This window comes from Oryza sativa, chromosome 1 (genome assembly GCF_034140825.1).
Source record: "Oryza sativa Japonica Group chromosome 1, ASM3414082v1".
Classification (NCBI taxonomy): Eukaryota; Viridiplantae; Streptophyta; class Magnoliopsida; order Poales; family Poaceae; genus Oryza; species Oryza sativa.
The window spans coordinates 28993144-29009330 of NC_089035.1; the positions used below are offsets into that span (position 1 = coordinate 28993144).

Below are 16187 nucleotides of genomic sequence, written 5' to 3' on the forward strand. Positions count from 1 at the left end.
TCACCATGCACCAGATGCACTTGGTTTTCTGCTCGGCCTTTTTCGTTTTTGTCTCCATGTGTAATCGGGGCATGCTTTGCATCTCTGAACCCTGTGCTTTTGACCATTGCGTTGGTTATCTGTTGATCGCTTGGAACTCGATTCTTTAATTCGATCTGCAGAGTAGTCTAGTTGCATGCACTGGGTTTAGTTGCTTCCCTTGTTGACATGTAGTGGTGGATTCTCTGAAACATTCCAGCTGGTAGCGTGCACTGGAGCCGCTGATTAAGTGCGTAATCTCATGCTTGGTGTGTGATTAAGGGGAGGGGTTTGTGCTGGCCGCGTGAGTTGGTGTCTTTGTACTCTTGTTGTGCCAGCTACCAAGGCAGTTCGAGCCTAGACGTGTGATGCATTCTCATACTCCTGTTTTCCTCTTCATTCTCTCTTTCTCTCACATTCCTTCAGTGTGACTGTTCGATTCGCACGCACCGACATCGCCGGGTTCTTTTTTTCCATTGCCGTGGTATGTTAGAGCAAGTTTAATAGTATAGTCAATGGCTGACTCCAAATCATTTATAGTTAGCTTAATAGCTAATTCATACAATAGTTATCTATAAACATATACTACACAATTAATATCTGGTCCCACCTATCATACACACATGTATTTTATAGTCCGTGCTATAACTGGCTATAAATTTATAGCTCGTTACTCTTCTCTCTTCTCTTTTATCTTTTTGAAATGTGTCTATGGCTGGTTTATAGTCTATACCTGCTCTTAGCTACTGACGATCCTCTCCTGCATGAGTATTTTTGTCTCCTTTTTACACTCACCAAGACACCAACCGTTACACGACTGGTGAGTCGGCTGGGTTTGACGGCCCTGGGTGACGTGGCTGCGTGTGATGTCGTTATTCTATTCTGCAGCCACAACCTGGCTGTGGGTTGGAGATGTTGAGCGAGAAGAAGGCAGAGACTGGCATCCTCTGAGACTTGTTGATGATGTCGCTCGCCTGCGCTCGATTAGGATGTGGCACCATACTGCTAGCTAGTACTGGAGTATTATTCTCTGGAGTAGCCAAGCTGTTTCTCTCATGCGTGTTTACTTAATGCAAACAACTAACCCCCTGCGTGCTGCAAATATAATACTGCTGCTACTACTAACACTGCGTGACTTTCAGATGCCTCCTGCCTCAGCAGGAATTCACATCAGAACAGAAGCCGGCCGCCACCATTGCCATCCCGAACAAACTCCTCGAAACCAAAGCTCCTTTCGGACGAACCGATGACAAGTACTACTATAGAAGCTATACTACCCATCCTACAATATTCCTACACCGTGCGTGCATTTGCATGCACGAGTGTTGACCTGAACAGTTGAAGGCGTGGCACGCAAAAGGATGCAGAGACAACGAGGCCCTGATGATGGCTGCTGGCTCTCGCCATCGCTGGGCCGCCTGGGCGCCGGCCGCTGCTGCGTGCGTCGCGTGCGCGCGGCGACGAGCTGCGCCTGCACCTGCACTAGCTGCCGCACGCGCGGCCCCCTCCGGTGACGAGGAGCTGCGCCTGCATCTGCATGCATGCACTTGCTCCCGCCTCTCGCCCAACCCGCCTTGCCGCCTTGGTAGTTGTTGCGGTTGCTGGTCTCTAGGGCCCTTGAGACGGCAAAGGCCATCATTGACGTTGCCTTGTTTTTGGCGCTCGAGGGGGGTGAGGCTTCTCCTTCTCCAGCTGCGCGTGTCTGTGCATGTACTAGGCCACGGCCAGCATCGTAACAATATACAAGTACTCCACTGTACTGGCCTCTGTTTCGCTTGTCCTCCCAGGGCTCAACCATGGCGCCCAGGCGCTGTCTAACTGTCGCTAATCCTCTTGCTTTGCAGCCCGTTTACTAGTAATTAAGTGCAGCCACTCCTTGCCAAAACCCAGCTCCTTCTCGTTGCCTTCTTAGGATCACGTCTTTCTGGCTAGATTCGAGCTAAATTGGCCCCTTCTTTCGTCGTCTGTCTTGATCACGTATGTGCATCGTGTTTTATTCAGAGTCAAACCGAGACCACAAAGCGTTGGGTTTGCTCCTAATCTTTTAATTTGGCCTGTTCTTGCTCATGCCAACACATTCCTCCAGTTTTGTTTTCATGTACTCTAAACAAGTCTACTCAACGTCTCGACATGCTGGTTATGCTGTACGAAAAGGTGTGCTTAGAACATGATCAACTGATTCTCTCCTCCCCATGGCTGCACTAGATTTATTTCCACTTGGGCTCGTGTGCTGCACTGAGCTGAGGTGCATGAACGCAGCGAATCGAAGCAAGCAGGGTAACGATTTTAAATCTCGCGCCTGTTCTCCTGGGCAGACCCTGCAGCCATGCCTCCTCTCGGCTGCGCCCCCAAAAGCCTCCCCAGATCCATTTCTGCTGGACAGGAATTTAGCCTTTGCTTCCGTGTGTTGTGTACGCATTAGGACAGGGTAGATGATTAACTGCTCCACTTGCTTGCATGGTCAGTGCCTAGATGCTTCTCCTCAAAAAGATCCAATGATGTGTTTTGTGCCCTCTTTCTCGCTTAAACAAGTATGATCCAGCCTGGTCTTTCACTATATAGATATAGTCGGCCTCAGAAAACTCCTCAATACTCTTCTCAGAAAACAGATCGTCTAACTGATACTGATACATTCGGTTCTTTGTCTATTAAGTTATTCCATCCAACCTCGTGTCATAGGCTGACTATTCGTCAGATTCAGACACTTCTTTATGCCTTGAGTAAAGATCTATAGCCACTGATCTCATCACTCCTCCCATTTCCTATATAGAAAATGTCATTTTCTTAGTTAGAAGGTCAAACAACGAATTGTTCTGACCTACAGGCATAGTTTAAGTTTGGTAAACGATTACAAAATACAACGAATTAGTCCAACCATACCCCCCCCCCCCAAAAAAAAAGAAGTAAAGTTTTCATGTACAGAAACAAAATTGCACATTACGCCGTTTGGGCTTAGCAATGTGCGAGGGGCTACAAGTTTTTTTTTCGGGAATACGCTAGGAGCATATTTTTGTATTAAGAGGAATAAAAGCTATTTACAAGTCAAATACTAGATTAAAGGGGACGGGGTACCAGAGTGCAACAGGACTTATGCTACAATCTCACAACCGATTAGGATGGCCTAGGGACTCTTCAAACTAGAGACCAAGCGCCGGTACGGCCGCCTTTGCCAGACGCCATAGCTCTGCCTCAGCGTATTTAAATGTTAGCAAAGCAAACACATAAAAAAAAAACTTAGACCATAATATTACTATGCGCCAGACCACACCAGTATTTAAATATTTGGTTGGATATGCATTTTTTTGGGCTACAAACAAAGAAACAACCCACAATGTATATATGCTAGCAAACGTACAGTAGTATATCTGCAGGGACATCTCTGTCCTAACTGAAACACGGTTTGTACTCTAATAAAAAAGTTTGGTTATACTCTCCAAGGGTACAGTTTAGAGAAACTGAACATTTCTGAACTCCCATCCACACGACGGTCGGTGCCCAATCTAGTCACTGATCCCTGAAATCGACGGACGCAGCAGACACCCCGACGACACGGCGACGCCAATTGCCTGCAGAAGCTCGACACGCGCAGAGGAGACGACACAACGCGCGGTGCACACTTTACCGTCCTTGGCGCATCTAAAGTCGTTAGCCTCGTCCGCGCAGTGCGTCACTTACTCACTTTTGGGTTTCGCCGGTCACGCATTGCTGCCGCCTGCAACCGCAAGCGTTCGCAAGGCGTGCTACGCCGCCGACACGCGCGCGAACATCTCTACGTCGTCCCTAACCGGCAGGTTTCGCTCGCGCGTCCTGCGTCCTGCCGACCATCACGTCCACATCCACGGTCATGCTCCTTGCTAGTATTTCTTACCTTCCAAGTCCAGTAAAACCGCGAACATTTTCCTAGCGATGTGACTGGAACAGGAGCGAAGCAATGGTAGCAAACTGGCATCGGTGGTTGGGCGTTGGACTTGGTGCAGCCATGACGAACACGACGGCGGCGAGGAGAAGGCCGGGAGGGGCGCGCTCTCTGGCGTGATTGCAACCGCTTGATGGGGTAAAAAAAAAAAGTCGTTTTTCTTGATCCCGGTCTTACGAAACCGGGACCGCTGCCGCTAAGCTCAACACTTTTCTGTCATTCATTCACTCTTCCGGGCTCAGCCGACCTCTTATGTCGCTTTGAATTGTGTGATCCATGTGGTGTTCACAGTTAACTGAAGATTGAGATATTTTACAGATTTTAGAGATACCGAAAGATATCAAAATTGTGTAAATTTTCATATGACCTGGTATCGGAGGTATCAAGATATGCCAAATTTTACGCTACAATAAAATATGATACCTCCTAGTACTTATAAAAAACTGTAAAATCACTCCTGAAGATTAGTTTCTCTAATCCCCGGTAACGCTACAAACCGATACCCCCATAATCTTCAGGCTCTATGTACATTTAGCAGATTAGCTCTGACCTAAATTGTATCAAGTAGATGATACTCGTTGATTTTGGGAGCTGGGTTCGAAATGTTTTCACCTTGCAAGAATTTTTCGTGATCGTATTTGTTTCCGTCGTTCATATTTCGATTACTCCTGCGTGCATAAATACTTGACGATTAGGAGAAAATTCGGTCTAATTTTTAATACTTTGACCATCAATTTAGATTGGAATAAGTTAATAAAATATACTCCATCCATTCTAAAATATAAGCATTTTTGAACCCTTACACGGTCTCCGAGATGTTAATTTGACCAACCGTATCTATAAAGGTAAGATGTTTTAAATAAAAAGAGTTGCATGTTATGATATTTTGTTTAATGATAAATTTAGTGCATCAATTTTATATGATTGATGTTTTTTTTATTTTTTTCTATTAATAGTCAAAGTTAAGAATGTTTGACTTGTCACTATGCTAAAAATGTTTATATTTTGAGACGTAGGGAGTAATAAATTTATGACATTAATACTTTTCAATTCCAATTTACGCATACTTTTTTTTAAAAAAAAAGAAAATAGACATACGAGATATTATTTATAGTCACAATTTTAAAAGTTTGATAAAATAATATCGTCAACATCAAATATTTGTGACCAAGGGAAGTTTTTTTTTCATTATGAAATCAATATTGTCTCTACATAAAAAAACACGAAAACAAATACCCAATCTATAATTTTTAATGGATGACACCATTGACATTTAACGTATGTTTGACTATTCATCTTGTCAAAAGTTTATGTAAATATATAAAAATAGAAAAGTCATGTTTAAAGTAGCTTCAATCATATACAGTCACACATACTATTAAATAATTGAAGCTATAGTTATAGTCGTGGCTGCTTCATCCGTTTTAAAATATACTATCCTAAGATTAGATTAAACACATATTATGAATCTGAACGCATGTTCTATTTCTATATTTAGAACAGAAATAGTACTTATTTGTGCTGGAAGCAAAAGATTGACGACAAACTTGCGATCAAATGAACCCAGACAGATTGACGATTCGATTTCCATTTTTCGCGAGAGACCAATAAATTTTCAAGCTAAGACAAGACGCAACGGCTTCCTTGAATGATCGTGAGATCGAGATGCGTCTTCTACTCCTCTTGTGGTTTCGCTCTCTTCGATCTGTACTTGTGCAAATGCAAACTATCCAATCTCCACCACCAACACCATGCCGACGTGATCGCGAAGTTTAGCTTAGAACGGAGGGATGGACGACAAGGGGAGCATGCGCGCCGAGGCGACTGGCGACTGGCGACGGCGACACATCCGATTGGTAGGACACAGGATCGTACCAACAGACAACGGCGGCCCACGGCGGTAGCCTCGTCGTCACGTGGCAAACGCGGAGGATCGATCAATCTGTCTCAAAACCGTCTCCACACGCCCCTTTGACATCCTGCGCGACTGCGCGTGTCTCGCCGTCTCAACATCACAACCATCCCCGCGGCACGCGCGGACTTGGTGTTGGTGGCCGTGCCGTGCCGACCTCTTTTGGCTTCCGAACGCCTCCGCCGTACGGCAAAGATGCAGCCTGCGTGCAGCTGCCTGCCTGCCTGGATATGGCAGCGGACAGCACGGCGAGACGATGCAAGAATTGCGAGTGATCAGGACAGCGCCGCCCGTCAGTCCACGACGACCCACACCCACTCTCCGGGCCTCCGCCGACCGCCGTGTGCGGTGACGTTCATCCGTTGGGTACATCTAGAACGAAGAAGGCGTGATTCCGTGACCTGACCAGCGGGTCTCGGTAAAAACTTTTGATGTGCAATAACGCGATGAGACCGGGATTTCATTGACGGTGATAAGCAGAGGCTGTTTGCGTACTCCTACTTTTCGTTATTCGTTTCACCGCGAAGGTTTTTGTTTCCACGACGAGAGCACGACAGGACGAGGTGTAGGTGTGTGTAAACCGGCGGAGGCGGTGGCAGTTGATGACACGGCACGAAGAAAGCTTGGAGATTTGAGCACGCTATGTTGGCCCGTAGTGTCCTTCTAAGCCTGCAAAACTGATAAGCCCTGGGTTACGGGCCTACATTGGCAGCAACCTTAACAGGCCGTCGTCTGTTAGAGTGTTAGTTTCAAATGGGCCTTGACAAATTTTAGCACGGAATAAGTTCACTTGAGGTCTCTTAACTTGTCATCGAATCCGATTTTCGTCCTTCAACCGGAAAACCAGATACAATGGATCCCTCAACTATCAAAACCGGTGCAAATCAGGTCCCTCAGCGGCTTTGCTTGTGGTTTTGGCTGATGTGGCGCCTACGTAGGATTGGGCTTTCTTCTTTGGATTGGATTGGGCTTTCTTCTTTGGATTGGGTATCTTATAGGAACAAGTCTATTTTGCCTCCCTCATATTTTGCCCTTGGTCGAATCGCATCCACAACCGCAAAACTGGATATAACGCCTCTCCCATCTCTAAAACCGCTTCAAATTGACTCCTCGGGTGGTTTTGTTGATGGTTTTATCCTACATGGCGCATATGTGGCATTTTAGACAAATAGTAATAATAGTGGCAATGGGTCCCACATGTCGGTTAAGTATTCATCCTCCTATTGCGAGCCAACAACTCCGGCGAGCTCACGCCACCACGGTCACGCAGTAGCCACCACAAATCAGGAATCACCTTCGTCATCACCCAATTCCTCTGGCGGTTGCTTTCAACCACAACGCTTCATCTCTGTATTCTTCCTCGATAACAACTCCAAGTGCATTAAGGTCCTCACCAGCCACCTCGACGAGCTCTCCGTGGACAATGCGACGCTACGCTCCGCCCAATGCATCCTCGCGGCGAAGCAAAGGGCGTCCTCCTTAGATGCACCAAGATGCATCGGTGCCGACGCTGACGCAGCACATGCACGAAGCTCCTTGACGGGACGCCTTGCCGAGCTCCCACCATCACCTAGGGCCTCTACCTACTCCTCCAAGACTTCTCCGCCTCCATCTTCCTCGAGGGGACGAGCCTCTCTCCCCACCAGCCGCCTCCTCTCGTCGGGATTTCTCGGTTGCGGCAGGAATCAGGATGGGAATGGTTAGGATATGGATCGAACCTAAACCGTTTCAATTGAGTTTATTGATCCATGGTTTAATAGGGTTAATCCATCATGAGTCCATTATATCAATAGTTTATTCATAAATATCCAAATGGATCATCTACGTTCCTAGTAGACAAAAAAAAAACTCTTATTACATGCATGTAAAACTTGGGTCCAAAATTTTTAAACACGTGTTCACATTATAAAAACTTATCAAATTTAGTTGAATTTTGTAGAGATAATTTATTGTATGGAGAAGCAACTTTGTTCAAATTTTTAAGTCATTTAGACATGTAGGGCCCACGATGCATTACTAAGATTCAAAATTCTAGTTACATGTGTGTAAAACTCGGACCAAAAAATTTCAAACTCATGTTCACACTATGAAAACTTGTTAAATTTAGTTGAATTTTGTAGGAATGATTTATTATATAGAGAAGCAATTTTGTACAAATTTTTGGAACATTTATACATGTGAAGTTATTTTGTGCCGAACTCCTTAAACCTAGGTTCTAATGGTTTGAGCCGTTTAATCCATTTATATTTTTGGAGCGACCCTAAAAATCCGTTAGGATAAATTTACAGATAGATTTAGTGGATAAATGGATCGATCCTACCCATTCCGATCCTGAGGCAGGAACTTCCGGTTGTAGCGGAAGTATCCTTATGCACAAGTGACTCTCTCCGTGGAGTCGGCAGCGGCGGCAGTTGTGTCGGTGTTGTGAGAGGATAGTGGCCTTCCGACGCCCCTTACCCCGTCGTTGGTCGCTGGGAGCTTCAAGCAACTCATGTGCGTGTCGCTGGAGAATAGGGAGAGAGGGCTGACTTGGGATGACGCAGTGAGCGCCTTAAGCTCCCATGCTGTCGTGGCTTCCGTTGACCTCTCAAAGCCCCTTGACTCACTGCTAGAGTGCTAGGAGCTTCGAGCTCGCGCACGTGACGGAGGAGATGGGGAGAGAGGTCGGCTTGGGGGATGAGCGGTAAGCACTCTGTCGACCTCCCGCACCTCCCGCGGTGCAGTGGCCTCCCAAAGCCCGTCAGCTCGCTTATAGGAGGGGGGTCGCTGGGAGCTTCAAGCTCGCCCATCCTCGGTGTGTTGAACTCCCGTGGCTTGGCTGCCTCTATTGGGACGATGGTGGACGAGCGGCCACACTCGGAGGGGCTCGCCAATCACCTCCGCAACCTGGCTTGGTCAGGAAAAAAGGGGAAAAGAAAGAGATGGGAGAAGAGGAGTGGGCACTGACACATGTGTCCCACTGTAGCCCATGCTGATTTAGCGAGTGTAACCACGATCAAATAGCCACATCAACAAAAAAAATCACTTTCTAAACCACCAAAGAAGTCAATTCGCACCCGTTTTTGAAGTTGGAGGATGCAATATTCCCAGTTTTGCGGTTGAGAGATGCAATTCGACCAAGGACAATAGTTGAGGGAAGTAAATTAGACTTATGTACATGGCATGACATGGGCTGTGACAACAACTCGTCACTGCTCGTCTCGGCTCTACCTTACCCGTGTCGAACCACCCCTATCAAACACGGTATAGCGGTGGGCTTGGCCCGTTAGGACAGAACGTACCGGTGGCAAGCCACCAATCCACCATGCATGTTTCTTCAAGAGAGAATGCCGAGTTTTCTCTCTCGCGTCGTCACCGCATACGCGTTTGTGTTGTGTAGCCGTTTACGTGTTGTTTTGACTGGCTGACGCATCATTTGCTTCTGTTTCTTCGCCTCCACGCTCCTTTGTCCTTCACGACTTTTCTCACAACTCGATGACCGCTGACTCAGTTCGCTACCATCGACGACGTGGTCGTGAAATACAGAAATAGTAAATATACGGCGGCACTCAGAATAGCAGAAGGCCACGAACCAAATGGAGCAATTCATGATTCGCAATTTGCTAAAGCTGAAACTAGATTTAGTTCCACGCTAAAATTAAAAGTTTAAAAAAATTAAAACGATGTGACGGAAAAGTTAGAAGTTTATATGTATAAGAAAATTCGATGTGACGGAAAGGTTAAAAGTTTAAAGAAAAAAGTTGTGAGCTAAACATGCCTAAGCTCAAGCCATTGCCATTGCTTTCTACAAACAGTAAGGAAAAGCAGGTGTACTATATAAAAGTTTATGGGATCGCCTGCAAATTGCGATATATCGTAAACAAAAGCACCCAGCGGAGCACACCGGTGACCGGTTAACCAAAGATTAATATTTTCATTTTCAAGCAAAGGAATACACGAGTTTGCATTGCGACAAGTACGACCTTGCGTGTGCTCGGGATAGGTGTTTTGTATAAATGTTTCGCCATATTATTAAGTATTCTCCTTTAGTTTTTTTTCTCTATCTAGAAATAGAATAGAATAACCCGGTTGAAGGGTAATGATCATACGTCTGTAATGCATTGTATGTCCTAGAATAGGGCCCATTCTTCTACCCTTTCCGGGTAGTCGATGGCTATTCACAGCTACTACCTTAACACAAAAGAAGAGTTCGACCCAATGCTTTATTTCTGTCTTAGTGAATCCCGATTCGACATTAAAAGTATATTGATTCTTTCCCAATAAACGAAGACTTTTTTCTGTAAATACTGCGTATTTGATTTGCGAAAAGGAACACCACTTATTAGAACGACAATTAGAGTATATTTAAATGCCTTGATAAGTGGGTCTACTTCATTCTGCGGTACATGAGCTGGTCACCCTCGGCTCAAAACGATTCTTGAACAAGTCACACTTTTCGGTTCTCAAAGAAGAAGATAAGCATGAATATATGATGGCTAGAGCTCAAATCAGTAGACCACAACTACCTAGCAAAAAGTACTCCCTTCGTCCCATTTTAAACGTAACCATAAATTTTCATGTTCAACTTTAATAGTTTATCTTATTTATTTTTTAAAAAAAATAAAAAACATAAGTCACATAAAATAATATTCATGTTTTATCATCTAGTATCAATAAAAATATCAATCATATAAAAAAGTTTTAAATAAGATAGACTAAAGTTGGACACGGAAACACATGATTGTATTTAAAATGGGACGGAGGGAATAGTAATAGATGAAAAGGTTTTACTATATAAATATCAAGAATTGTCTGATTTGATGCAAGAAAACATGTAGAATAATGCATAGAAAAGGACCAATCAATTAGTACAATACAATCCTGAAGTCACATCATGCTTAAAAAGCTAAATTACGACTCGCAAAAGTATAGACAATCCACACAATAAGCATTGTTTAGTTCTCAAAATTTTTTTCCCAAAAACATCACATCAAATCTTTGTCACATGCATAAAGTATTAAATATAGATAAAATAGAAAACTAATTACACAGTTTGCGTAAAAATCACGAGACGAATCTTTTGAGCCTAATTAGTCCATGATTAGCTATAAGTAATACAGTAACCCACATGTGCTAATAATGGATTAATTAAGCTTAATAAATTCGTCTCGCGGTTTCCAGGCGAGTTATGAAATTAGTTTTTTCATTCGTGTCCAAAAACCCCTTCCGACATCCGGTCAAACGTCTGATGCGATACCTGAAAATTTTCTTTTCGCGAATTAAACGAAATGCCTAAGGCTCGACCTTAGCAAAGCTACGGTACATAACAAGGCATTTTCTAGATAAGAGATACCGACCTGTTTAGCTCGAGCAGAAGCAATAGCAGAAACAAATAGACCATCTGTCAGTCTGTCACTGAATTTTTTTCTCCCCAGGAAGCTGACACTGGAACTTGAATAACAGCTTAAAAAGAGTAAAGCCTGAACACAACGAAACACCAGCACCAAAATTTTCAAAGCCGGTTAAACAAATTCAAGCACTTCAAAGTTCTCTAGAAAAATTGTAAAAAAGAATTATACACAGACTGACAGACAACGACAAGTCAATACACTGATCCCTCAAGCTCACACATTACTTGGAGTCAAACAGCAAAGTATGCAAAACCAAGGAAATATCTATTATCACTATATCCTATTAATGTTGAAATAGGAAAAAGATTATAAACGAAATTGCTGTACATGTAACATCACATAACTACAGAAACAAGGGTATCAGGATAAGTTTACATGAACTCATCACCCAATAGAACGTTTTGGAACCTTTTTTTTATAGAATTTTTAGCTTTGTCCACAACACGCCAAGATAACAAGCATTTTACACAAAGCAGATATCGACCTTGAGTAGCAAGTAGATATATAAAGAATAAGTCCGTACAGATGCTTGTGTTCTAGAAGTCTTGAACTGAAACAATACAGTGAACCAGTAGGAATAAAAACTTCCAAACAAGCACCAAATGCATAACAATATAATCTCAATATTAGAACGTAAAAGGAAAGGAAATCAACACTCCACAGGATGCATCAGCGTTAACAATATAAAAGCAAACTAGACTTAAGCAGAGTTTCTCTTTTTCACAACAAGCCAGAATTTGGCATAATAAAGCAAAACTATGCATGAGCTTCCCCTGTTAACTGAAAAGAACAATGCACGAATTATTGTATTGAAGTCAAAGCAGCTTCTTCAGATGCATGCAATGGAACAATATTTTCATGTTTACTAGGACAATTTACCGAGCAAGCAACCATCAACAAGCAAAAGAAAATGCACAAAAACACTATTATTACTAGGGGAACATGCTAAAACAAGAAGCAATACGGCTCGCCGAAAAACAAGAAGAAGCAATATTAAATAACTTTCTCATAGTTTCGTAATAACGAAAATTCTTCATAGATTAATAGTACAATGTACAGATGATTACACTTTATACAATTAACAATCCTACAAGCCCAATAATCAATTTCCACAACCTAAACTCCTCAACAACCACATCCAATACATAATTAGAGGAGATTCCCAACTAAACTTCCCCTAACCCGTCCAGAACATTACGGTTCTGAAGCAACCTTGTTAGCCCATGATCACATAACAAAAGGAAAACGATCAGAACATCTGAAGAGAAAAGATATCAGAACATCTGAAAATCCCCTCCCATTGGAGCTTTCACAAATAACACCAATCACCTCTGCAAGACCAAAACACACGTTCAGAATTCAGAAATCAGAGCGAAGCAAAGAAAAGAACCCAACCACACGAACACATCGAACGACCCCTTACCTCTTCAATCTTGTATGTCTCCGGCGTCAGGTCCGCTAGGCACAATCCAGGGTACAGCAACTGCAATTCCCAAAAAAGAAGGAAATTGAATCAAACACCGAACTTGGATGCCCAAAATTTTGCAAATTTACAAGCCCATAGGTTGAATCCTTACGTCGAGCTGGCGTTGCACGGTGCGGGGGCGCTTCTTGGGCCGGCGCGGGGGGCGAGTCCCGCGGATCGCCTTGAAGTCCTGGCCGATCTCCTCCTTGGACAGCACGATGGAGAACACCCGCTTCTTGGTCGCCGCCAGCGGCGATGGCGCTCGATCCGGCGCGGCATCGGCCGCGTCGTCCGATCCCTCCGGACGCGGCGCGGCCGTGGCGGAGCGGCGGGTGCGGAGGTTCCACGGCCGCTGCGGACCCCGCTGAGGCGAACAGCCGCCGCCCACGCCGTCGGTGGAGCGGTGGGCCGCCTTCTCCTTGTCCGGCGACGGGGTGTCCGGCGCCGCGGGAGGGGGCGACGAGGCGGGGTTCTTGGAGCAGCGGAGGAGGCGGTGGGTGCCCCAGCTGAGGGTGGGGAACGAGAAGCTGTGGAGCCGCGTGCGCGACGGCTGCGGCGGAGCGGGAGCGGGAGCCGGAGCCGGAGCCGGAGCCGGGGAATCCTCCGAAGGAGACGAGGAATTGCCGGCTCGGTGGCGGTCGTGGTCGTCGACGGCGGCCATGAGGACCATGGGAGGGAGAGGCCGCGCGAGGAAGGATGCCAGAAGGGGGGCGAAGCGAAGGAAGCGAGGAACGAGAGAAACACAGAGAGGAGAGGAGGATGAGGGAGGAGGAGAGATAGAGAGAGAGAGAGGAGGGGTCAGTTTTGAAAACGGGGAAAGGCGAGTTTCTTTTTGCATCTGGACCCCCGGGAGATTCATGTATTACCCCGCGGGGTTATTTCCTTTCTTTTTTTTTTTTGTTTTGGAGCTTGGGGCTTCGGGGACTCGCCTTCGGTGCGGTGCCTCCCTGTCGCGCGCGTGAGATTGGGACGCGCCGGCGGATGGGAAATCCACCCATCCATCCGTCCAGTGGTGGGAGCGTGGGCAGGCGGCGTCGCGTTCCGTTTCCTCCCCACGTCGGGTGCGCGCGGCTGCCGCGCGCGGGGGTCGCGGAGGAAACGGGGGCGTGGCGCGGGCGACATCACGAGGGCTGTGCAAGTTGCCGTCGTCGGGTCGAGCCGCCGCCATCACATGCGTCGCCGCGCGCTCGAGGTAGGCAGGCGGGGCGGGCGCCGAGGGGGCCCCCAGGCCGCGCCCATGGTTCCGTGCGCCTTCTTTGCGGAGGTTTGGGCGTTTGGCGTCCGGGGGGAGTTGTCACTTGTCAATGCTGGGGCAAAATTTAGCCGTGGATAGCAACAGGCCGAGCCAGGGCGGAAGCCGTAGCTACCGGTTTCGCGTTTGGCGACTTGGGTCGCCTTCTCGACGGAACAATCGGTACGTTTCGAGGCTTGTGCTGATCTGCTACTCCTAGTTTGCACTTTTGACCATTTATTACTCGTGTCGGTTTCGTTTGACATGTTTTTCTTTTGGGAATATTTTATTTGACAGGTTAGTTCAGGAAATCAACCGTGGAATAAGAATAAGGACGACTAACCGATTTTGCCAACGATCAATTTATTGAGACATGTGATGATGCGTAGTAAGCATAATACTAACCCTGTTCTTGATAGCTGAAAGTTATTATATTTTAAAATGGAAGGAGTACATGTTAACAAAGTTTAACAATAACATATACTCCCTCCGTTTTAAAATATTTGACACCGTTGATTTTTTAGCACGTGTTTAACCATTCGTCTTATTAAAAAATTTATGAAATATGTAAAACTATATGTGTACATGAAAGTATATTTAACAATAAATCAAATGATATGAAAAGAATAAATAATTACTTAAATTTTTTTGAATAAGACGAACGGTTAAACACATACTAAAAAATCAACGGTGTCAAATATTTTGAAACGGAGGGAGTATCTTTGAAGATATATAGGATACCAGTAGTACAGGTTCATATCTTCAGTGTATTGTGCAACTAGGTAAACCCTCAAAATTCTTCTCTTCTCGTGGGGCACACTAAAAATTATTAATTTTCTTGGTCAACTTCATTTTCTTTTACAGTATATTGCTAGTTCTTGTAGATAGGCAGTTTCTAAGACATTAATTTTTTTCTTTCCATAAACAACCTTTATTGGTGCATTTTGTACATTTGCTCAATTTTTTTCCATGCGAGGATAAAGGCATGATCTTTCATGCCCAACTTTAATCATCCGTCTTATTTCAAAGTCTTTTGAAAAAAAGATTAAAAACATAAGTGTTACATAAAGTACTATTCATATTTTATCATCTCATAATAACAAAATATTAATTGTAAAAAAATCCAAATAAGACGGACGATCAAAGTTGGTTGCACTTAAAATGGGACGGATGGAGTATTATAGAGTTTGGTCAACAATTACTCTGAAATCAAACATTAAGTGCATAATCTAAAAACATTTTTTTTGTGTGAATTGTATAAGCTACCATCCTCGTTTTATGTTTAGAGATTGTTTCATCCCACGAGAAAAGTACAAAACACGCAAATTGTTAGTTGTTGATCTAGTGGTTAAAAAAGTCATTAACAGATTAGGAGAAACAGTTGCTGATTCCAATTTAGCTGGCATATAAATCTGAAGCGAACGTTAGGGATCATTTTTCCAGCAACTAGCTGGGTGGCCCGCGCAATTGCGCGGCTAGCATCCATATAAAATTATCTATTTTTAATATGATTTTAATTAAATTTTATTGAATAGTTATCTCATTATTTTAAAACTTTTAAAAATCAAACCATATCATCCACATGTTTAATTTTATAGTTTTTAAAAGTTACATTTTTCTTTATTTGCTTGCTCGATCTATCACTATTCCTATTCATTCTCCTTGGAAACTTTAAAATTTTGATCTTATAATTTTTAGAGTTTATTGTTTCATTGGGTTTCGTTTTTATAATTTTTAAAAATCCCATCAAACACTACCACTCTACTCCTCTACTGCCCATCCGTTGCCTCCTTTCTTCATTGTTATTGGGATTTTTAAAATCGAACATAATTATTGTTTGGGTTCATTTGTTAATTTCTAGAAGTCCCGCCAAACCGTTAGCGGCTTTGCCACTGTACTCTTCTATGGCCCGTCCGCTGCCTCCCCTCTTTATTATCGTTGAGATTTTAAAATCGAACATTATTATCATTGTTTTTTTTTACTTTTTAGAAGTTCCGAATCTTTAAAAATAGGACATGGTAGTTTTTAGAGTTTATTGTCTCGTTGAGTTTCATTTTTATATTTTTAGAAGTCTCATCAAACGCTACCACTGTACTCTTCTATGGCCCGTCTGCTGCCTCCTCTCTTTATTGTTATTAGGATTCTAAAAATCAAACATAATTACTGTTTGAGTTCATTTTTTTTTACTTTTTAGAAGTCTCATCAAACGCTACCACTGTACTCTTCTACGGCCCGTCTGCTGCCTCCTCTCTTTA

The 16187-nt window shown here is 44.1% G+C and overlaps 1 protein-coding gene across 1 annotated transcript; it reads right to left on the reverse strand.

Annotated features, from left to right (window-relative positions):
- Positions 1–12248: 12248 nt before the first annotated feature.
- On the reverse strand, positions 12249–13445 carry LOC4327940 (uncharacterized). Its single transcript, XM_015775312.3, has 3 exons — positions 12814–13445; positions 12660–12719; positions 12249–12567 (listed from the first exon to the last, which is right to left on the reverse strand). The coding sequence occupies exons 1-3, from the start codon at positions 13369–13371 to the stop codon at positions 12562–12564; spliced, it is 624 nt and encodes a 207-aa protein (XP_015630798.2). The 5' UTR covers positions 13372–13445; the 3' UTR covers positions 12249–12561.
- Positions 13446–16187: the final 2742 nt, after the last annotated feature.